General features: G+C 34.2%; 1 protein-coding gene across 1 annotated transcript; it reads left to right on the forward strand.

The window, feature by feature from the left end:
* The first annotated feature begins 1,582 nt into the window (after positions 1-1,582).
* Positions 1,583-19,433, forward strand: LOC137386737 (kinesin-like protein KIF9). Its single transcript, XM_068072860.1, has 15 exons — positions 1,583-1,612; positions 1,778-1,892; positions 2,099-2,264; positions 2,610-2,763; positions 2,902-3,082; positions 3,827-4,003; positions 4,430-4,594; positions 5,682-5,807; positions 7,336-7,565; positions 9,491-9,739; positions 11,735-11,905; positions 13,674-13,882; positions 14,579-14,758; positions 17,019-17,131; positions 18,870-19,433. Exons 2-15 carry the CDS (start codon positions 1,794-1,796, stop codon positions 19,095-19,097), a joined length of 2,448 nt encoding a protein of 815 aa, XP_067928961.1. The 5' UTR covers positions 1,583-1,612; positions 1,778-1,793; the 3' UTR covers positions 19,098-19,433.
* Positions 19,434-24,248: the final 4,815 nt, after the last annotated feature.

The following is a 24,248-nucleotide window of genomic DNA, read 5'->3' on the forward strand; positions in this document are numbered from 1 at the left end:
TCTTCTGCGATTCAGATTCTTCATTCCAAGATTTTAATAGCTAAAGCTGGACATACCGAAGGACATATACACATACATGCACACACACAAACTTTGAGATTTATATGGTATATATACGTAGATAATAATAAATATGTAATAATATATCTAATAGATACTATCAAGATCAAAATGTCAACTTCTATATTGGGCTGTGTTAGTAGTCTCCATTTTCTATTACGTCCAAATTTCGATTAGAAGCCGCTCTGTCGTGGCTGGCAGCACAAGCGCTATACAACTTGAGCAATTTGGCAAGGATGTCTCAATACAAACTGGACATTGCAGTCTGGGGCTCCACAGCTATAGGTTGGACCTTATTGATTCTCCAACATGCCGCTGCCTGCAGGAGGATGAATCAGTGCTACCTTTCTATATTTAAATGTTCAACATACACAGTCCTTACACAGATGACTGGGTTTGAAAAGGACACACTGTCGATGGAAATGATATTCAAATCGGTTATAGCTTAATACAGCAATACATACATATACTAACACATTGGAACAAGAGCCTCTTTCCTAGAATACAGTCACTAATTAGGTCACACATAAAGGGTGAGGAGGTTGTACTGCTAAGAGAAGGACCGGGGTCCAGAAGGGCCATCATAGATGACAGCATCAAAACAACTAGTTCAGCGACTAAACATTGGACCAGATTTAGGTTAAGCTGGTTAAACTAATGTGGAAATTTTGACTACATGTATCAGTTCTCTATTTCCTTTATTGAGGTACAAACTTTTTTGGCCAATAACTGCTGAATACTTATTTCATAAACAAGGGAACAGTCAGCCATTCTATTTTATTACACACATCACATACTCCGCACATATCAGTATATCAACACATATGGATATTTAATATTTTCAGCTTATTAAAAATGCTTGCAATTTACAAATAGAAGAACTTTTCATATTATTGCAATAAGATAGATTATATATTATATTATATAGATATATTTTGCAATAGATTGTTCGTTCGTTCATTGAACCACTAATTGGAGTTGTATTCCCTATACGCGATAAGCTTACTGCGAAGCCTGCACCGATAATTATTTTGCGTGCTTCAAGTATTACTAAGCGTCAAAAATGCGCCTTTTGTCGCTATTCTGTTCGATTATGTAAATATGTGCATCAAAACAAAAACTATACATCTAAATGGCAACTGTTGCGAAAATTTCTACACACCTGGCATAATATGCCAGTAAAAACAATATTATTGTTTTTCACTAGCCCGAATGAAATGTCAGCAACCTTCATGAAAAGTTACATTAATAAAAGGTTTTGGTATCATCTTTGACAGGTATATGTATTGATTTTGTCAGTTTGCGTGGCAAAATATAAGTTCCAATTAGATGGCTTTTTATAATTGAGTAGATCAAATGATGAATTTCTTGATTGTAACGGAAAATTATTTTTACGAGTATGCGCGGTTTAAAGAATGTAACATAGGCGCAGCCATGACAGTTAACGCGATGTGCGGCATTACCTAAGGACTTTCTACGGTTGGCATAGTTACTGGTACACAATTCAATAGAGAGGCGAGTATGAATATTTGTGCTTTTCTAGCTCTTGCAAGTAGTCGTAATTATTTTGTGTACGGTTTAGAACGACTATATACTAAATTTAAAACCCTATGTATTGTATGAGTAAGCTTCAAACGCATTTTTAACTAATATACTACGATATTTTACTTATTTTTGTTTGCTGAGCATCTCATACATGCAAGTATTTTCTCTGCAGACCATAAAATCGTACGATGAGCGCTTCTCGTTCTAAAAAAGTGAAAGTCTGGGTTAGGACAAGACCGACTGGCAGTTTTGCCAATGATAACATTGATCTAAAATCGGATGGCAAGGTAAGACATATCTGTTTTAAATATCTCGGCAGTTGTTCATGTTATTTCAACCGCATCATTAGTTCTCATTCAACATGAACAATGTGTCGTGCTTTCAACTCCATTTGTCCTTTTTGTTTTTAGTTTTTAGGGTGTATTGCCTCTTATTGGGAGACAGCATAAATGTTTCTGTCATCTATTATCATGTATCTAATTGTTTTTGTTAGACGGTTAATCTCCACATCAAAAGGGAAGAAAGACATGGAGTTGTCAACAACCAAATTCTTGATTGGTCATTCAAAATGGATGGAATCCTTCACAATTCCGAGCAACAGGATGTGTTTGAGAAGACTGCAAAACCTCTTATAACAAGATGCTTAAATGGTTATAATGGTATGTTGTTTGTCTAACTTTGAAGAAAGCCAATGTCTTAATTTTTTGCAATGAATTCAATTTTTTGAGATTGGTAACACGACACATTTCAACAAACATGACTTACAAAAGGCCCAATTTTTATACTAATAGTACTTTTGACTGCTGTTGTGTTTATTGATTACCAATCTTTTTAATATTTTTAATTTTTGTCTATAACAAAAATTCATTTGTGTTATGAGTTAAAATTCAAATTATTGCAGTTTATTTGTAATATTTACTAAAGCTTTTTGTTGTGGTAAGCTATGGTGCATTCAGCATTTTATCAAAAGTTTTATTGTACATTGTCATGCATCATTTTTGCAGGCACCATGTTGTGCTATGGACAAACTGGTGCAGGTAAAACCTTTACCATGACTGGAGCAACAGAGAACTATAGCTACAGAGGGCTTATTCCCAGGGCTTTACAGCAGCTTTACAAAGACATTGAGGAGAAAACAGATTATTCCATAAATGTCAGGTATTGCAATTGATTAGATGTCTTTGGGCAGCTGAAGCCTGAATAAAAACCAATAATTTTTCAAAAGTTTTTTCTATCATATTTATCACTTTGTCTTGTTAGATGTTTTAAAATTCTTATTAGTATGGTTACATTTAGAATAAGCTATTTGGAGATATACAATGAGCACATGGTTGACCTTCTCGCCTCTCAGCCTTTCCTTGAGAAAGAAGGGGCTATGCAGATGGCCATAGGTGAAGACGAAAATGGAGTCTATGTGAAAGGTTTGACTCAGCATTTGGCACAAACTGAAGAGGAAGCTCTCAACCTGCTTTTTGAGGCGAGTTGGCATCATAGGCGCTACCATGGCTATCATAGGCGCTACCATGGCTATCATAGGCGCTACCATGGCTATCATAGGCGCTACCATGGCTATCATAGGCGCTACTATGGCTGTTAGTGTAAAGATGTCTTAAATGACTTTGTTGCTAGCAGTCATAAAATAGATGGTTTTTATGTGTTGCCATCAGACACTCATGCAAACTGTTGTATCATATTTCTTAAACTGATTTGTTTGAAATTTTTTACTTGAGTGTGAAGCAGTTCTAAAATGTAATTAAATAAATTTATTAGTCGTTGTGGAGCAGTAAGTAATTTGTCATGATTATACACTGGAGTGATTCAGGCATGTACAAAAAGGAGTAAAGTACAAAATCTCAGTAAAATACAAAATGTACTTTACTGAAAATCTTAATATTCAATTGGGGAAAAAAAGCACATCATTATTCTAAAAAAAAGTATTTCTGTAATGAAATACTCAGTTTGCAATTGTATGAAGTATGATTTAGCAGGGTTAAAACTCAACAAAGTCAAGAAATGCACCATTATTCTAAAAGAAACTGATATTTACAGAGCCTGTCGATTTTCTAGAACTGAGGCATAGCCATGACCGGTCTGTTTTACAATATGTGCTGAAACTACAGGTGTTTATTTTTATATTTTTAGAGAGCATTGTGGCTTACCAAATTCTTTCGCTAAAAGCTAGCATAAAAGCCATTTAAATGAAGTTGTTCGTCTACTGCAGGGGGAGACAAATCGAGTAATTGCTCAACACTCAATGAATGCTGCATCATCAAGATCCCACTGCATATTTATGCTGAATGTTGAAGCAAGGTCAAGGGTTATGTCCAATGCTGTTTACACGACATCTAAACTCAATTTTGTGGATCTCGCTGGCTCAGAAAGGCTTAGCAAAACTCTGGTTAGTTTCGACCTTTTTATTGAGGATGTGCTCGAGTGTGGTCTCCTTGGAAGCATTTTGTTTTATGTGATGTGAAACATTAGCCTCATTTTAATAATATTATGACTCAAAGATTTGCTTATACTTCATTCTTTGTTTCACATTCCTTCCTCCAGTCCAAGTTGACACATGTGCTAAAGGACTCCATAGGTCGTCATGCGATACAATAAGTCTATAATGCTTATGTACAACTTTCAAGGCAATACAAAGTACATCATCTATTAAATGCTTTGTCCTAACATGGGCTTTAAGGCTATGACATTTGAAGGCACCATTCTTACTTAGATGTACATTCAAATAACTGAGCTGGTTTAGGTGTTTGGGAGTTGTCTGCAACTGTTTTTGTAACGCATACACCTATATGGAAATACAAATCCTATTTTACAGTCTGAAGGAAAGGTCAAAGAAGAAGCAATGTACATCAACAAATCACTGTCATTCCTCGAGCAGTGTGTCATAGCTCTCGCTGACCGGAGGCGAGATCACATCCCCTTCCGCCAGTCCAAGTTGACACATGTGCTAAAAGACTCCATAGGTGGTTCATGCGATACAGTAAGTCTATAGTGCTTATGAACAGCTTTCAAGGCTATGAAAAGTACATCAACTATTAAATGTCTAGATCTAACAGGCACCTCAATGTTATGACACTTGAAGATACTAGTATTTTTTAGATATACAGTCATGTGCAAAAGTATGAGACCGCCCAATAATTTTCTACACTTGAACAATAGAACTCGATAAGCCCAATATAGTCAACTTAAATAAAATTATATATAATTTTTATATATAAATTATATATAATTATATAAATTATATATAATTATATATAATTTTTAATTTTAACAATGTACACTTTTTTGTGATGTTATTGTATTGTTTACAAGTAAAATCTATTTCTCCTAATTACATAATACTCTCACGTGATGAGATCCACTCTGTATTAATGAAACATTAGCAAAAGTGAATAGGTGGTCAGTTTTTCTTTTAAGCCATTGTGCTAATTTTTTTGAAGTTTTCTAAATTATTGACATTTCTTTTTCCCTAGCAGTGTACATTCAATCATCTTTGATATATTAAGCACTTGTCTCAAAACAGCCTTTATTAAAAAATTTCGCATTTAACACTCGTTAGCGACATAACATCCAGAGTATTGTGGTTAAAGGCAAGTATATAAGGAAAACAGATAGAGTAGATTCTGAGCATTAAAATGGTATTAAGTTTCTGTATTTGCTTTTCATTTGCATTTTGAGGTGAACATCATACGCATTGCTGACAAACAGACAGGCAAAAATCTCAGAAAACCTAATAGTTATTTTTAGCAAATATTTAGAGTATGCTGCCATTAGCTCCTAGCTCTCACAAGGATAGAAATTGATTTCATGGCATGAACTTTTACCAAAATTGTCATCAATATCTCTGAGTGCATGGCATACTAGTTCACTAGGTTGTACAGCAAATATTTTTATCTTTTTTCCTGTGTTTTTAAACATCAGTTTATTTTATAGTGTTTAATTTGAGGTGATACTCATTCAAGCTTTAGTCGCGAAGATGCACATGAGTGCTGCCTTTTTGATGCTGCCACGTTTTTATTTACATGGTTAATTACCAATACAGTATTATGGCTCTATTTCATTTCTAGATCCTGATAGCTAATGTCTGGGGAGAGCGTGAACAATTAGACGAGACAGTCTCAACCCTGCGATTTGCCACTAGAATGATGTGCGTTGCCTCTGAACCCGCTGTCAATGAGCAAGTTGACCCCACGGTACTAACTAACCTTGTTCTTTGATTGAGCTAATAAAATATTCTCTCTCTCTAACTATCATGTTCTGTGAGGATGTAAGTGATCATGGTCCTCCTTTATTACCTGTAACCATGGCTGTTCTTGGCAAGTTTCAACTGTGGTTTGCCATCACCTTCTGTTAGCTGTTTTCATTGAGACACCATCTTTAGCTAGCTGGCTGTTGGCTCACGGAGGAGCTTCTCTACCCTTTGTCAGGTTTTGTTTTTATTCCTGCAGAGTTGCTAGCCAACCTCCTCATCCATGTTAGAGCGCAGATGAGGTTTTGATTGAATAAACTATTGACTAATTTTAAACAAGGTTTGAGCGCAAAATTAGCTCTAATTTTTTAGTGTTATTTTATTAGAGCATTATTTAGTTTTCAAAAGCAACCAAATTAGCATCAAAATTGAGTTTTCTCCTAATGAGCTGCCTTTGCTCTCCAACTATCCGCAGAGTTGATTATATCAGAGGCAGCCATTCGAAGTAATGTATGAGCTATACACGCTTACATGTCTTGTCTGGTTCATTAAAAGAGTAAATTTTAAAACTTTGAGTTTAGGTTTTAAAATATCAATTTTTACATTTGAATTATAAAATAAATAGCTACTTGGAATTAAAATGATTTTTTGTAAAAAAAATGACGATCATCCACGAAATGGAAATTCAAGTAAGTAATTGAAGATCAATTCTAAGTTAAATTATTCAGGCTTTTGTCTAAATTCCTTAATTTTTACCACTTTTAACTACTATAAATAAAACATGTTCTATTGGGTTGTTGGCATGAAGCCACTTGTATGTTTCACTAAGATGAGAGGGTTTGTTTGGAGTTGGGGAACTCACAATATGGATATTAATGTCTGGTATTAAACTATAGATGTCTGCAGGTTTGCAGTAAGTCATAAAGATAAGGAAAACAATCTCATGAACTTGTTGCAAGTAGCAATCATCCGCAGTTTATAGTTTTTTGTTTAATTGTTAGTATAGCGACCATATGAAAGAGTTATTGGTCAGGAAGTCACTTTTTTAACAAGACAATCTGATTTACACTGCTAGCCCATCATTAAATGTATTCTATGATACATACGCTATTATTTATAGTTATTATTCGGTTAATATTCTGTTGGTGTGGCAAGTGCTAAGTAATTCAATGATAAATAGATGGAATATATGTGCTAGTCATTGCCTAGGGTAAAATGGACAAAAAACTCAATATTTGTTATATTCAACCAAGACTAGTTCTGCTGACTTACCTTATGCAGAAGTACTAATTTTTATGTTACATTCTTTTTGCGGTTTTTATTGAAATCTTTTGAAACTTTCCCCAAAAGCATTTTTGAAAAAAATGAAATATTTTTTCTAGCTGAGGTTAAAAACTCATGACCTCTCTATTTAGTGTCATGTATGAGTGCTGTACTTCCGCTATTGACAACACTTTATCTCTTTTACTCTATGCTACATCTATGGATATAACTTTTCGTTTGTTATAATAATATTATTTTGCTTTTGGTAGCTGATGGTGAAGAAGCTTGAGAAGGACATACAGAACTTGAAGAGGGAGCTGGCAATGCATGACACGCTCAACAATCGCTCGATGGTAACATATGAGGCCCTCTCTGAGCAGCAAAAGTATGAAATCAAGCAGCAGGTGCGCAGATATATCAGCTCAGACCTCGACACCATAGATATTATCAACATCAAACAAATTGAGGGAGTCTATGAGTCATTTAAGGAAATCTGTCTGTAAGTACCACATCATAACTTCAAACCTCAAACAATAGTCGCTATGCCCTGGCAGTCCAGTGTGAGCCACAAGAGATCGTCCGGTGCTTTACGAGAGATCGTCAGGTGTGCCAATAAAGCGCAGAGAATAAGTCTGTGTACAACTATTCTAAAGTACATATAGGTAAACAAATGTTGGAGTGAGAATTCCACATACTGCAATCTTTTTTCAAACTTTTTGGGTGGCTCTTGTTATAGCAAACATGTCTGGGATCTATGCATCATGATTTAGGAATTATTCAAGGAGCTTCAGCTAAACTGTTATTTGTGCTTGTATAAAATTAGTCACGCAGCGTAATGAATCTTACCTGGAAAAATAAGGTCAAGAACACTGAAAAACAGACTGGCCTCCTATCTATGGTGAACATTCTGATAGAAAAGGTCTAGAATGGCTGGGACATGTGCACAGGATTGGTCATGAGTGATTACCGAGAGAACCATTATATTCACAATTCTATGAAAAAAATAGGAATCAGGGCAGACCCTAGCCTGTCTTGACAAGCTGTTGTTTTTGCGGAATTATCCCCCGTCATGCGGGCAAGCAACACAACAGCTTGTCACAAGACGTACTGCACCTGATGCATCAGCTGCACTTATAGGGAGTTGTTCTCTTCCATCTATGAGGCTTGGTTGCGATGTTATATCGGTCGCTCTATTGGTAATCATAACTGACTTCACGCAAAAATTTATGCAGAAAAAAATAAGATTACAACGTTTAACCAAAGACCAGTCTCTGTTGTAAACTTTAGTAGAACTTAAGAATAAATTGAAAATAAAATCCATAAGAACAAATAAAACTGACTGATAAAAAAATAGAAATAAAACTGACTGAGCGCACAAATAACAACATGTTTAGTCGCTGTTGTTGCCTAAGTTCTCAAGTTCTACTAAAGTTTACCGCAGAGACTGGTCGCTGGTTAAACGTTGTAATCTTATTTTTTTCTACATAAATTTTTGTGTGAAATCCGTTATGATTACCAATGGAGCGACCGACATAACATCGCAACCAAGCCGCATAGATGGAAGAGAACAACTCCCTATAAATGCAGCTGATGCATCAGGTGCAGTACGTCTTGTGACAAGCTGTTGTGTTGCTCGCCCGATCGACGGGGCACAATTCTGCAAAAACAACAGTTTGTCAAGACAGGCTAGGCAGACCTGGACTGAGAAACAAAAATGTAGCTAAGTGTAACATAAAGTTGAGAGAATTAAACACAAGCAGATGGCAAGAGAGAGCGAAAAACAGAGCAGCATGTAATTCAGTGATAAAGCCTAAACCATAGGACAGTCATTGTCGAAATGACCGAATGCAAGAAAGAGAAATAAAATTAACCAATGCAGAGTATATCTCAGTTACTAATAATGTAATATATTATTAGTCGACTGAACTATATTCTGTATTGATTATTAAAAACATAGGTGGAAAGTATGGTCTAAAAGCTTACTCTTGGTGCAACTATTCAGCTAAGTAAACACAAAAACACAAAGATAATTGTTAGCAATGGACAAATCACTTGCAAATTGAGAAACAATAAAAATCTATTGCTGAACAAATTGTCCAAGTTAAAATTGGTTGTAATGCAATTATTCTTTGTTGAAAAAGTTTATGTGGGGGTTTTATGAAAGATTATAATTTTTGCATTTTTGCAATAATGTCTATTTTGTTTTTACACAATAGTGCTTGAGTGAATCTTGATCAAACAGTGACATGGCGTTTGCTAGGGGTAATTGACGCAACCGCAGTTAGGGCAGAACAATTTTACACTTTAGCTGTAATCGTCATTATGTACAATAATGAAACTTTTGACAGGCATTGTATGGCACCATGGGTTTTATTTCTATATTCATATTTATTAGCTTATAAAACTTGACCTCATTTGTTTCAGGTCAACAGAACTTGACGTTGAAGCTAGATTGAGAGATAAGTACACACTCATAGATAAAACTGACCCCGAGCAAATCAAGGAAGCACAGGCTCGAGGCATAAACATAGCTGATGATGGTACGGTGGGTGAGCCAGATGGAACTGGTTTTGGACTCGGAATAGCTCCTAGCAGTGCTAAGGCTGCTGACATATCGAATGTTTCGGTTAGAGGAGGCAAGGGAGGCAAGAGGAGAGGAAAGGAAAGACAGAGGTTAGAATAATGTGCACTGTGTGCGATTCTTCGCTTCTTGCATCAATTTTGTGAGACAGCATTTTTTGTAACAAAATGCTGTTGATAGAAAATGACTAATGACCATTTTTGAAGATATGAATACTCATGCGTCTGGGACTGCCAGCATCAACTGTTGTATAGATATAATTAGTAGTATAGATATAACTACTAGAATAGATATAACTACTAGTATAGATATAGCTACTAGTATAGATATAACTACTAGTACAGATATAACTACTAGTATTTGAGTTACTGTGTTTTGTCAGATGAGGGCAGTATAGATATAACTACTAGTATAGATATAATTACTAGTATTATAGATATAACTACTAGTATAGATATAACTATTAGTATAGATATAACTACTAGTATAGACATAACTACTAATATAGATGTAACTACTAGTATAGATATAACTACTGGTACAAATATAACTACTAATGTAGATATAGCTACTAGTATAGATATAACTACTAGTACAGATATAACTGCTAGTATAGATATAACTACTAGTATAGATATAACTACTAGTATAGATATAACTACTAGTATAGATATAACTACTAGTATAGATATAACTACTAGTATAGATATAACTACTAGTATAAATGTAACTACTAGTATAGATATAACTACTAGTACAAATATAACTCCTAATATAGATATAGCTACTAGTATAGATATAACTACTAGCATAGATGTAATTACTAGTATAGATATAACTACTAGTACAAATATAACTGCTAATATAGATATAGCTACTAGTATACATGTAGATATAACTACTAGTATAGATATAACTACTAGTACAAATATAACTACTAATATAGATATAGCTACTAATATAGATATAGGTACTAGTACAGATATAACTACTACCACTGTAGATGTAACTACTATTATAGATAGACTACTAGTACAGGTATAACTACTAGTATAGATATAACTACTAGTATAGACATAACTACTAGTATAGATTTAACTACTAGTCCAGGTTTTACTATTGTACTATAAAGATATAGTACAGATATATTTTGTTTGACCCTCAACCTATGGATTTTCATTAGACAAAGAATTGCTTTTTCAATGGATTGACAAACATCAGCTGGCAAGTTAAGATAGGACATCTCATATTCACAGTTGGGTAAAACGAGTCTTTGACTCAGCTGTTTCCTAACAGTAATTTAATTTCGCAATTTTGTCCTCTTGGTTTAAAGCGCTACAGATCACAAGTGTACAGGATACTAACTAATAGCATGCTTTTTATATCTTTTAAAAACTAGAAATCGCTTTTAGAGGCTCATCATTTGTTCTCAAACCGGTCTCACTGGTAGAATCCCCCGCTAAGATTAGCCAATCACATTCTACGTTTTTAAGGTATTGCTTCCTGTCACCAGTGTTGAGCCAGTGTTATTCTCTACAACCAAAACCGGATAAAGAATTGTCATACATGAAGTTAAAAATGATGACCCTTTTTAATTTGGAATTATGGCATTTTATTTGATTTCGGTTTAGGTTAGAGAGTCGCATTGGCTTATTTCCTGTTGTTGTTTGTTTCTTGTTAGTTTCTTTTTATCACATTGCAGGAGTAACCTGACTTCAAAGCAAGTATTTGACTTCCTAGAGAAGCTAGTCCAAGTTTTTCATGCAGATTGCTGGTTCTCGTGCTAGATTAGATCGGGTGGACTGCTATTCATAGGCTGATAGTGCTATGGCTCAGCAGTTAGGAATTGTCTACACCTTGCATGAATATTTATCACCATCTCGTCCAGCATGCTGCTAACTTTGGCTGTCTCATTTGTGAACCTTTCTCTGACTTGTTTATGTTTTTAAATAAACCTTGGAATTTTATACGCGCATGCAAAGGTATTTTTAGGGAATATTTAACACGCCTCATTGCTTGATATCTCATTTAATATAATCAAATCATTAGAACGTTGATTATAATAATGTTATTTATGTTTATGGCAGCCCTGCTCCTGCCAAAACACCACCAACAGGAGTAGGGGTGCGACCCGCTGAAGGTCGAACTCCTAGCCCGCAGACAGAGAAAAAAGATGCTCCTGCTGCCGATTTAGAGACAATCAGTCCTGTCACTTCCGCTTCCCCTGAAAAAACTGCTCCAACCATTCCAAGGCCAAGGTTAGATGATTCTATGAAGCCGCAATAATAGCAGCAGCCTACTCATGGGATGGCTAATAGATTGTTTGTTAAAACCCCGTACAATTATTGTTTTAGTTATGGGAAAGTAGCAGCTGAGGTTTAGGGGTTAGTGCGCTGGCATGTAATCAGTAGGTTAGTAGGTCAACAGTTCGAATCACATAAGGACCATTAGTGGTGTTAGGAAGTACATCCAGCTACAATTGCTCCTCTGCCAAATCTCATGAGTGAATGGTGGCAATATACTCTCTACCATAATGGTACAGAATGTATACCAAATATACAGTCATGTGCAAAAGCATAGGACCGCCTAAAATAATCTTCTATTTCTGAAATATGTATAAAACCAGTAGTAGTTTGTCTTAAAAAAGTACAAACTAGCAAAGTACAAAAGCAAATACAAAAACTTGGTACCATTTTAATACTCAGAATCTACTCTGTCTGTTTTTATATGCTTGTCTTTAACCACAATACTCTGGATGTTATGTCGCTCAGCGGTGTTAAATGTAAAAAGATTTTTATTAAAGGCTGTTTTGAGACTAGTGCTTAAAATTTCAAAGATGGTTAAATGTACACTGCAAGGGAAAAGAAATGTCAACCATTTGAGAAAACTTCAAAAAATTAATGCAATGGCTTGAAAGAAAGACAGACCACCTATTAACCTTTGCTAATGTTTGATTATTACTAGATGTTATTATTATTAGATCAGATCTCATCATGTGAGAGTATTATATAACTCGGAGGAATAAATTTTAACTCGCAAACAATACAATAATATCACAAAAAAATGTACATTGTTGAAATTAAAAATTACATCTAATTTTATTCAAGCATAATATACACCGTAAAATTTTTAATTGAATGCCACATTTATTTGAACTATAAAGGTGGCATTCAACTCTATTTGACCCAATACCTATATGATCTGATTGGCATTGTGTACTTACATGTTTCCACAGCATTTAGATGGGAAAGTTCGAAAATTTCTAACCAACTATGTATATTTATATATTTTTAAATTATTTGAATCTTTTATAGAAAGGTATCTGAAGCAATATTTGAAGTTTTATTTTGACAATCAATAGTGAATACAAAATAAAATATACTGTATGTCAATAGTGACGGGTAACACTGCAAGTTGAATGAAATAGTCGATGTTATAACAAGAACGGCAAACAGGTAAAAAATCAAGTAAAAAAAACCGGTAAAAACAGGCAAACAGGAAACACTACTATTGGCATAATTTTGGAATCTTTTCCTTCTGAGCATTTTAACCGCAATCATGTTTTGTCTATTTTAGTCTTAAAACATCCTGACAATCAGATGACCTCAAACATCAAAAACCATCGCAAATGATAGAAAAATACCCATTCTTTCTAATAAAATTATTAAAATTTTGCGCATGTACATTTTTAAAGTTGCAACATGATTCTGTAAAGAATTGGCTTTTTTTTCAATCTTTTCATGAATATTTAGCATTGAATACAGCCTTGTAGGGCCAACCAAAACTAAGATTCTACCTGCACCTTTTGCCCTTTCAACATTCTCTGTGTTCGTTAACTTGAGTGTCTCAACATAGTTCAGTATTCCATTTTTTTATTTCACACTCCAAAGCTGATCAAAAATATTGCTTCGCTTTCAATAGCCTCTAAAGCACCTCCCCGGATATACTGCAGTAGCAATACTTTTGGTAGTTGTCTCCTCAATGATAATTGTCAATTTCATCACAACTGTTGCAACCAAATTGCAGCACGCCGCCAACCCGCACTCAAGCTTTCGAAGATTTCAAGAAGGAGAAGGGAAGTGAGATTAACAGAATATTTGTACAGAACCAGGAAGTGCTGGCTCAGAAGAAGAAGTCCTACTCCCAACTTGCTCGCCAAATCAATTCTATTAAATCAGAGATCGACAAGACTATGGAGCGGCTTGACCAGCTTAAAAAAGATAGAGAGAATGAAGGTTTGATCTAGCTTTTCTATTTCATGTTAGGTAACCAGTGATGTTAGGTAACTAGCGATGTTAGGTAACTAGTAATGTTAGGTAACTAGCGGTGTTAGGTAACTAGCAATGTTAGGTAACTAGCGGTGTTAGGTAACTAGCAGTGTTAGGTAACTAGCGGTGTTAGGTAACTAGCAATGTTAGGTAATTAGCGGTGTTAGGTAACTAGCGGCGTTAGGTAACTAGCGATGTTAGGTAACTAGCGGTGTTAGGTAACTAGGAATGTTAGGTAACTAGCAATGTTAGGTAACTAGCGGTGTCAGGCATTTGGATTGTTCAAAATTTTACAAGAGTGACTAGCACAAGCGAGCAAAAGTGGGCGATTAATTGATTTCTTTAGTTTATAGAATACCCAACTGATAACATAGGTACAAACCCCTTTCCTAACTCTATGTTAACAAGTAAAAATACAGTTTTATCAACCAGGCTTTGATCATCTCTATCATTTAGGTGGATACAGAGATACACTAGCCATACTATTGTTATGGCCGCTATATTTATAACGAATAGTACAGATATTGATGTTGTTCCAACAGTTTGGTTTGTGTAAAAATAATCTGGTCCGCTGATCAAAATGAACATGGTTTAGGTCAAGGGTATGTATTTCCCGTCATATAATCTTCCTAATTTATACATTTACAAGTTTTTATTAAACAGGCTTTACTTACAACGAAGATGGGGAGACAATCATAAGCGAGGAAGAGTTTTTGGAAATAAAGAACTTGAAGACTTTGAAGCAGAACTATCGGCTGCATCATGATGACCTCAAAGCTCTTCGTGCTGAGATACAGTACTGTCAGAAACTGGTCGATCAGTGTCGACATAAGCTCATCAAAGGTTTGTGTCATGCACATATGTGTCGGTTGTTCAGTTTAATACTTGCTTTTTCATGGCAGCATGCTCTCAAGAAAATCAAACAACTTTTCTCAAGAGTAACATTGAATAATTTTCTAAACAAATTTTTTAAATTTAAACAAAATATTTATGATGTTATTGTTGCTATGAGAATATTCATTATTTTGAATAATTTTCATAACTTTTTTAATGTTTTCTCTAAAATTTTAGCCAAATTTTATCGAAAAAATCACGCTAAAACTTTGACTGATACCAGGTTCTTTCCAGCAACATCCTCCGGTAAAATAAGCTTCAAATTTACCACCTTTATTCCCACTGACATAACTATAGCCGCTCCTTATGTATTCAAGTTCAAGGACGGGTTAGGTTTTTCAGGCGGCAGCAATAATGACAGCAGTGGCCACGTCACCTGGTAACACACAATTCTGTTTAATTTGTTCCTAAACTAGATTATAGAACTAGGTATAGTTGGGTATAAAAGATAAAGTGATAAAGTCTATGTGAACATGATTATCGGGCGAGCGACTTTAGGTGAACTGAAAGGTCATATGATTTTTTTCGTTGAAATAATTTATAGTTGCGCACAAGCAGTAGCACAAGTCAGTCACAAACACGGAGTGGAACATGTATGTAGCCAACCATCTACTTCACAAATAACAAACATATGCATAATAAGGAAAACAATAATAAGGAATAATAATTGTAATATGGAAACCCTTTATTACTACGTCATTGTCTATCATTTATGGTTTACTATGACCGAGAACTTTCACTTTGTGTATGAAAATTTTATACATACATGTCTCCAACATCTATCTTATTATTAGTATAATTATGGGTATGTGGTCATTCTTCCGGATCTTTCATATTGCATTGATAAGGATTTTAAGTCCTGTACGTTTCATAATGTTGTTTCTAAATACAAGCGATATATTACACTGCTATAGCGATAGCTTCAAAGTCAGCCAAGTTTAACATTATTTTAATTTTGTTTTTCATCACATCTGTTTGAACATTGAAAAAAATATATGAAAAATATTCCATTTTAGGTGCATTAAAAGTAAGCAAATAGACCGATTTTTCAAAATTGTCGAATATTTACAACTGTTATCTTGCTGATTATTTCTTCAACTTATCCGGGTATTTCAGTTCCTGTTCAACAAACAACTCTCAAAATAATAATTTAAACAAGCATTAGTATTTAGTTAGATGAAGAACATAAATCAAGTTATTTCGTAATAGACTGACTTGTCTGCTCTTTTCATGTATTTGAGTAGAATAAAAGAGAAGACAATCTTTAATTCTGTATTACAAGCTAGTAGAAGACAATATTCATAATATTTTTGTGACTCATTCACCAAATCTTTCCTATAATTTTTCCTATAATAAGAGATGAGTCCAACAATCTGTCTGCAGTCACACTAAGAGTGTTAGGCAAAAAGGCATCATAATTATGGTAATTTCGCTCGGATATCTATTTGCAGCCAAGCGCGCTACCATCTGCGCCACTGGAGCACCTTGCAGGATCATAGAATTAGTGTGCGCATAGCTATTATGCATGATAATCTCTCACAACGCACAAGACTGCCAGTGATTAGTTGCTATATATACATTAAGTAAAATAGTTTTTGATGAGCAGGTTATAAATGTTTCTGCTGTTAGGTTTTGGCTAAATTCTGGTTATTTCAGGGTTATGGATGTAATTATTAGAAAATAACTTTATCAAAGGCAGTTTGCTTTGTGATATACTGCTTAAAAACCTGACTCAGCTCTTGTTATTTTTATACCTGCTTTGTAATTTGGGAATGTTAAAACTCCGATTTTATCACCTGTAAGCACTTGTCAATTTTTAAATTAAGTAAAAGGCAAAATAAGTTAGTTTGTATATAAATCTGCAGCAGTCACTGGTTTACATGTAGGGCTATTGAATGAGTGAAAATTAAATTTTCCTTTTACTTATGCAATTTTGCAAAACCCGCTAGAAATACTATCAGTCATAAACCCAATTTAGTTTCGGTGCCATTTCAATTCGAATGTTTTATTACAACATAAATTTTTTTTTTAAATCTAAAAATTACTCAATTGTTTATTTACTTTGTGTTGACCTACACTTACCAATTTTAACAAAGAGAATGTTGTTGGTTTAGGCAAGTAACAGTTCAAGTTGTCAGCCAATCGAAAGCCTTGTTAATCGCAGCTGAAGTCTTTGTTATTATAAAACTCTCATATGGCTATTTTCCAGAGTTTGACAGTTGGTATGCTACTAGCTTCATAGCTGCTGATGATCCCACGCAGACATCCGAGCAGGCAGGATTTGGCCAACGCCAGGGCACATCCGTCAACCCAGATGTTGGGGTAAGGATGCTTACCAGCTCTCTGTTTTAGTAATGTTATAGCTTGATATATGACTGCCATCTTGTAAATTGATTGTCATCAGATTTATGAATTCTGTTTAATTTGTTCCTAAACTAGATTATAGAACTAGGTATAGTTGGGTATAAAAGATAAAGTGGTAAAGTCAATGTGAACATGATTATCAAGCAAGCAACTTTACGTGAAATGAAAAGTCATGATTTTTCTCGTAAAATAATTTATAGTTATTTAGCCTGCTTGCGCACAAACAGTAGCACAAGTCAGTCACAACGAGAGGGACATCTATGTAGCCAACCATTTACTTAACGAATAACAAACTTAAGCATAATAAGGAAAAAATAATAAGGAATAATAATTGTAATACAGAAACACCTTACTACTACGTCATCGTCTGTTATTTATGATTGACTTTGATCGAGAACTTTCACTTTGTCTATGATAATCTTATACATGCATGTCTCCAACATGTAGCTTATTATTAGTATAATTATGGGTCGCTCTTCCAAAATTTTTATAATGCATTAATAAGGAATTTAAGTGCTGTACGTTTCATGCTGGTGTTTTTAAATATAAGCAATGTTACACTAGCAATAGTTTCAAAGTCAGCCAAGTTTAACATTATTTTAATTTTGGTTTTTATCACGTCTGTTTAAACATTGCAAAAAACATATGAAAAAACCTCCCATTAAAAGTAAATTAAAAGTGCATTAAAAGTAAGCAAATGGCCCAATTTTTCAAAATGTTCCTTAAAGTGCATTATATGAAGTACTGCATAGTGAGCAATTAAAAACTATAGCTGTCAGTCTTTCAACAGCCTTTCGCAGAAATTGCTAACCAAAGGAAATAAATCTGACTTTTTTTCACATAAATATAAGAATGTAAAGGTAACTATTGCATCAGGATGTTCAAATTATTTTCACAGCTTCAAGTTAAGAGAAAGTAGGAAGGAAAGTAAAAGAAAATCAAATTAAATGAGAAAGATTTAGAATTACATTAGGCATAAAGCGACATAAGCAAGTTTCACTGATTAGCAGATCATATTTGCATATCAAGTTGAAATATGTGAGTAAAGTGGTAGGGCTGAGTTGCCTGTAAAGGAGTCGTCTGCTCAACCATTACCTCTGATCTCAGTAGGCTTGTATTGTACAGTCTTGTGTTACCTTGTAATATAATACATTATACAGTAGATTATACTGAAATTCTATATAAAATTGCACAACATCCACAATGTCCTTCACCTCATTGTACAAACTCTGAGGACGAAAGACAGGAACTAGAATAAGGGAATGAATGAAGATAGTATAATCAATAAAGCTATTTATAAAAGAACAATACTTATCATGTTCATTGCTTTCAGATTATAAATTCACGTGTAATGCTGGATAAAGGTAATTGTTTTGATATGAAACATGTTCATTGTTTTTATAGTATATTATGAATTTTTTCGTTTTTAACTTCTTTTTATAAACTATTTTGGTAATCTGGTTTGTACAGGCAGGTGAATTAAAATACCCCGCAAATACCAATGTTAGATAATGTTAGCAAAGGTCGGCAATCTATTGATCTAATGGGCAATCTATTGTGCAATCTAATGCGTAATCTATTGCGCAATAGATTACAAGTTGCTATTAATTGCATCACGCCCAACATTTACAGCTGTTATTAAATGTGTTGGGCTGTCACACAAATGATAAAACATTTACAATGTTTCATTGAACAGCTGGAGGATGAAGGAGAAAAGTTTGAAAGACTCCACGAGCAGTTGTTAATGGAAGACCCAGAATCCGTAGCATTTCAGAACGCTCGAGTGAGAACTGATCGACGCAAGACGTATGAAAGGGCCATCTCACAAACGCAACCCGCTCAAAAGTCGACCAAGAAACCTGGCACACCGACACGAATAATGAATAACAAGCCACCCGCTAAGTTAGAGATTCAGATTCGATAGACAGAACTGACAGTGTCGATACATAACGAAAAACCGACAGCTTACAGGAATAGAACAGCTCACAGACCAATAGAATACTTAGTTGAAATGATGTACAGAATATTAAACATAGATGGTACTATATGTATGCGTTTTTTTCATGAGTCATTACTAATATTGATAGCCTGTTGACATAAATTGATATAATTTTTCGTACATGCTGCCAACGAATGTTATTGCTCAGTCCACCCACAATTTATATCTGTCAAGACAAATGGATGATGTGTTTTTGCTAATTATTGTATGTATTTTGCTGCTCAGCGCGCATTACTTTAAAATAATAATACATACTGTGTTTATCTAGATATGTGTTTCTTAGCAACTTATGTCATTTGCACGATAGCCTGGGTTTCTAATAGGGCTTCAAAATATTCAAAACACAGTGTTAGATTGCCATCCTAGAATGCTGGTCAAACCAGTCTGAAAGTTTGAATAATTAAACAGCTATCCATTAGTTTGAACGATAGATACTCTGTTATACTGCAAAAATTTATATACCTTATTCATCCTTCTGAATATTGCTGCATATAGCGATGTCAATATATGTGAAGAATTCTGTTTTCGCTGTTTTAAACCATAGTACAATGTAAAACAAATGTAACACGTAAAGGCAGACACAGTCCTAGTTGTATGAAGTAGATTACTAAAAGGTGGTCAACTTCAATGTGAGTCGCTTGCCATACAAAACTATTACATTGTACCATAAAACCGATATTGGTTGTCCCTATATATGTATATTTATATATATGAAGTGGATGCTGCACAATTCGCTATAGAGTGCTGAAAGCTAAATTATAAAATATGTAAAAGTGGAACTTCACTCTATAAGTTAAACATTTTATTACTACTAGTTTCATGTGGTACAATAAGTATTACACTCTTCGGATAAAATGTCTAAAATGAATCTCATACACCAGTAATATGCTGTTATACAGAGTTAGATAAGCTGATAATTGGGGGTACAGAAGCCAAAAGTCAAATAGTTAAGTGGTACAATTGTGTAGCAAGAACTTACATGCATGTCTGCATGATGACAATACCTCGTTACGTTTATTAAGAGTACCTAGTGATGGCCTGTAAATAATATAGAATTTATCCCATAAGCATAAGTTACACTTGTTGGAGATTGTGTTGTATGATTTAGCATGTCGTAGCGTTTTCCATGATATTGAGTTGGTATTATGGTCCTTTAGTGACCATATGTATTTGCTTAATTCAGTGGAGCTTCTCTTAGATGGGTGGTTAAAGACGCTTTATGGTTTGTGAATGGCGTCTTAAAAGTATTCTCTGTGAATCCCACGTATGTTTGGTCTGGTGGATTGGTATTGGTTTTCACAGTAGCCTGTTATTTCATAAGTGTTTTTAGGCATTCTCTATTCATCGGGCACTCTTCTCTTTTTCTACAGTTGCTTGTTCTGTCTTCATTTGTGGTGTTGATGGTCGGTATAGTTTTGTTGTGAGCATTGATAGAGTTTCTTATATTGTTCATACAACTGTAGCTAATTTTGATATTGTTGCTGTTGAATATTTTATGTAGTGGGTGTTTAGTAGACTAGTTTAATAAGAAGTTTACCAATGTTAGTAGAGACATTATTGCTGTAATTTGGATTGTACCATATAATTGTTCTGCTTCATTTGCATTGTCTGTTTTCAGATGTTGATTGCTGTTGTTGATATGTTAGTTGGTGGTCATATCCACTCTTCATTAGTGCTTCTTGGTAGATATTTGCTGTTTTATTGAAGCACTCAGCATCAGATGAAATTGTAGAGTCTCTTATTTATGCTTGCTGGGATGTTTCTAATTATGCCAGGTGGGTGGTTGGATTTTTATGGACACACACTGGTCTTTCATTGGGTTTGATGTATGGCATATGATTACCATTGTCCAGGTTGAGGGTAACATCAAGGAAGTTTACAACTCTTTTATTAGCATTGATTGTAATCTTAGTCCATATGAGCTGAATGTAGCACAAAGATCTTTTGCCGTAGATTCTGCATTGCGAGCCGAACCATCTACTATGCCAGCCCATCATCTCTGTACAATCCGAAGTTGTTACCATACTTTGTCGTGATCTGGGGAAGTAGAAATGTACCGACCAGCTCACAAGTTTCAGCACCGTCGAAACTTCCCATTGTTACGTCAAATAGTTCATCAGCTGATGTTCTCCCCCCCCCCCCCCCCGGTACTCTCCTTAACTACATAGGATTGATCTTTTGGAGTGTGTTATGATGTTTCTCTCTTCCTCGGTGATGTTTGTAAATTTGGTGGCAAACTCTAGTGCGCCTTCTAGCAATTTCATATTTATTGATGGATAAAACTCAACCATGTCAAACTCAATGAATGAGCATTGTGGTTTGTGCTTGATGTTGTTCAACCATCTTAGGACTGCTGTTGCATTCATCCATTGGTTGAGTGGGTTAGCGCTGAGTATCTTTGTGTTGATGCAATCTAATAATTGTTTACTTATCTTGCCAATTTCAGGTTTAGTTGGGTTTATTAATCTGCATAAAGGGTTATTCACAAAGTTTGGCTTGTGGTCTTTCAGTGTTACATATGCCTGTAGTTCAGCAATGGTGTTAATTCTATCATCCAATTCCAATCTTTTGGCAATAGCACTAGCTTCAGTGTTCAGTTGTTTACACGTATCATGTGGGATCTTCTTATAACTTGGTGATGTTGTTGTATCGTATTGTTTTGTAGTTGTCCTCACTTAGTTGGTAGAAGTTACAGGTTTTGTCAGCATGTACAAGTAGGTTTTGTGAATTTTTACCTTTGTTGTTTACATCTGCTGAAAGCTCTTTTTGAAACTTTGAGGTGGTTGTTCTAAATTTGATGATTCTAAGACGCGACTCACAAACCATAAAGCGTCTTTTAACCGCCCATCTAAGAGAAACTCTACTGAATTAAACAAAAACATTTGGTCACTAAAGGACAATAATACTAACTACTCAATATCATGGAAAACTCTACGACATGATAAAGCATACAACACTATCACCAACAAGTGCAACTTATGCTTATGGGAGAAAATCTATATTATTTACAGACCATCACTAGGTACTCTTAATAAACGGAACGAGCTATTATCATCATGCAGACATTCATGTAAGTTATTGCTACACAATTGTATCACTTAACTATTTGGATTTTGGCTTCTATATCCTCATCATCAGCTTATCTAACTCTGTATAACAGCATATTACTGCTGTATGAGATTCATTTTAAACATTTTATCTGAAGAGTGTGATGCTTATTGTACCACATGAAACTATTAGTAATAAAATGTTTAACTAATAGAGTGAAGTTCCACTTTTACATATTTTATATTTTATATATATATCAGTATATATACCGGTATATATATATACCGGTATATATTATACTGGTATATATATTTATATATTGTTATTTATATTAATGTATAGATACATTTATATATATATATATATATATATATATTTTAAGAGTAATAGTGTATATTTATATATATTTGTATTTTTATTTATGTTTATATATATATATATATGTGTATAAATATATCTATACATGTATATAAACATTTATAAGAGATACACATGTATATATATACTTGTATATATATATACATGTATATATATTGTATAAAATATATACATGCATATCTCTTATAAGTGTATATATATATACATGTATATCTTATAAATATATATCATTTATAAGAGATATACACGTATATCTTATAAATATAATTAATAAGAGATATACATGTATATCTTATAAATATAATTTATAAGAGATATATATACTGTATATATATATATATACTGGATATATATACTGTATATATATATATATTTATATATATATATATATACTGTATACATGTATACTGTATACAGTGTCTTTTAAATTATATTTATAAGATATATATATTTTATATAAGTATTTTCAAATATATATATAACATATATTAAGAACTGAAAACTTTTAAAACTGTTTACTACTTAAAGTTTCATGGTTGTTACCATTCATCAGGTAAAATTAAAATGATCTGAAGGTCATATGACTGTACGCAAATACACATCGAGTAGCTTAACGATAAAGACCAGCTACATATAATACAACAATTTAATTGGTTCATGTCACAGCATTGCAAATCAAGTGCTTATTTGAATGCCTGCACTTTGACACAAGCTCATTTCGTGAGTTTAAACTTGCAAGCTCAGGTTTGTATAGAATGAAGTACTTCTCCCAAATGCACAAATTACAGCGTTTACTGGTCTTATTGTAACTACTCACTTTCTTCAGTACTCTCCACTTGATGTCGTACTGGATGGACCAATCTTTTAGCTGCCAATACTTTGGTATAACTTTCCTTTCTCTAAAAATGTTGCCACCAACATAGGAAAGCTTTTCTTCAAAGCTCTGAGTGAAGAATTTCCCAAAGATCACAAGCTTTATTCAATATTTAATAGAAACAATGTAAAGCTTAGCTATAGCTGCATGAAGAATATTGGACAGATTATTGCTAATAACAACAGAGCGCAGCTATCAAACGAAAAGCCAACAACAACATGCAACTGTCGAGACAAAGATACATGTCCACTGCCAAATGCATGTACGTCCAGTTCTGTAATCTATCAGGCTACAGTTATGACCAACGAACCTAATGCTACCAAACAGGCATATGTTGGCCTGACAGAGGGCTCATTCAAGAAAAGATATTACAACCATAGTAGCAGCTTCAACAATCCATCAAAACGAACTTCAACAGAACTAAGTAATTATATATGGCAGCTTAAAGATCGATCCATCTAGTATGACATCAAGTGGAGAGTATTGAAAAAAGCGAGTAGTTACAATAAGACCAGTAAACGCTGTAATGTGTGTATTTGGGAGAAGTACTTCATTCTATACAAACCTGAGCTTGCAAGCTTAAACTCAAGAAACGAGCTTGTGTCAAAGTGCAGACATTCAAATAAGCACTTGATTTGCAATGCTGTGACATGAACCAATTAAATTGTTGTATTACCGTATATGTAGCTGGCCTTTATCGTTAAGCTACTCGATGTGTATTTGCGTACAGTCATATGACCTTCAGATCATTTTAATTTTACCTGATGAATGGTAAC

Source organism: Watersipora subatra, chromosome 2 (genome assembly GCF_963576615.1).
Source record: "Watersipora subatra chromosome 2, tzWatSuba1.1, whole genome shotgun sequence".
Taxonomy (NCBI): domain Eukaryota; kingdom Metazoa; phylum Bryozoa; class Gymnolaemata; order Cheilostomatida; family Watersiporidae; genus Watersipora; species Watersipora subatra.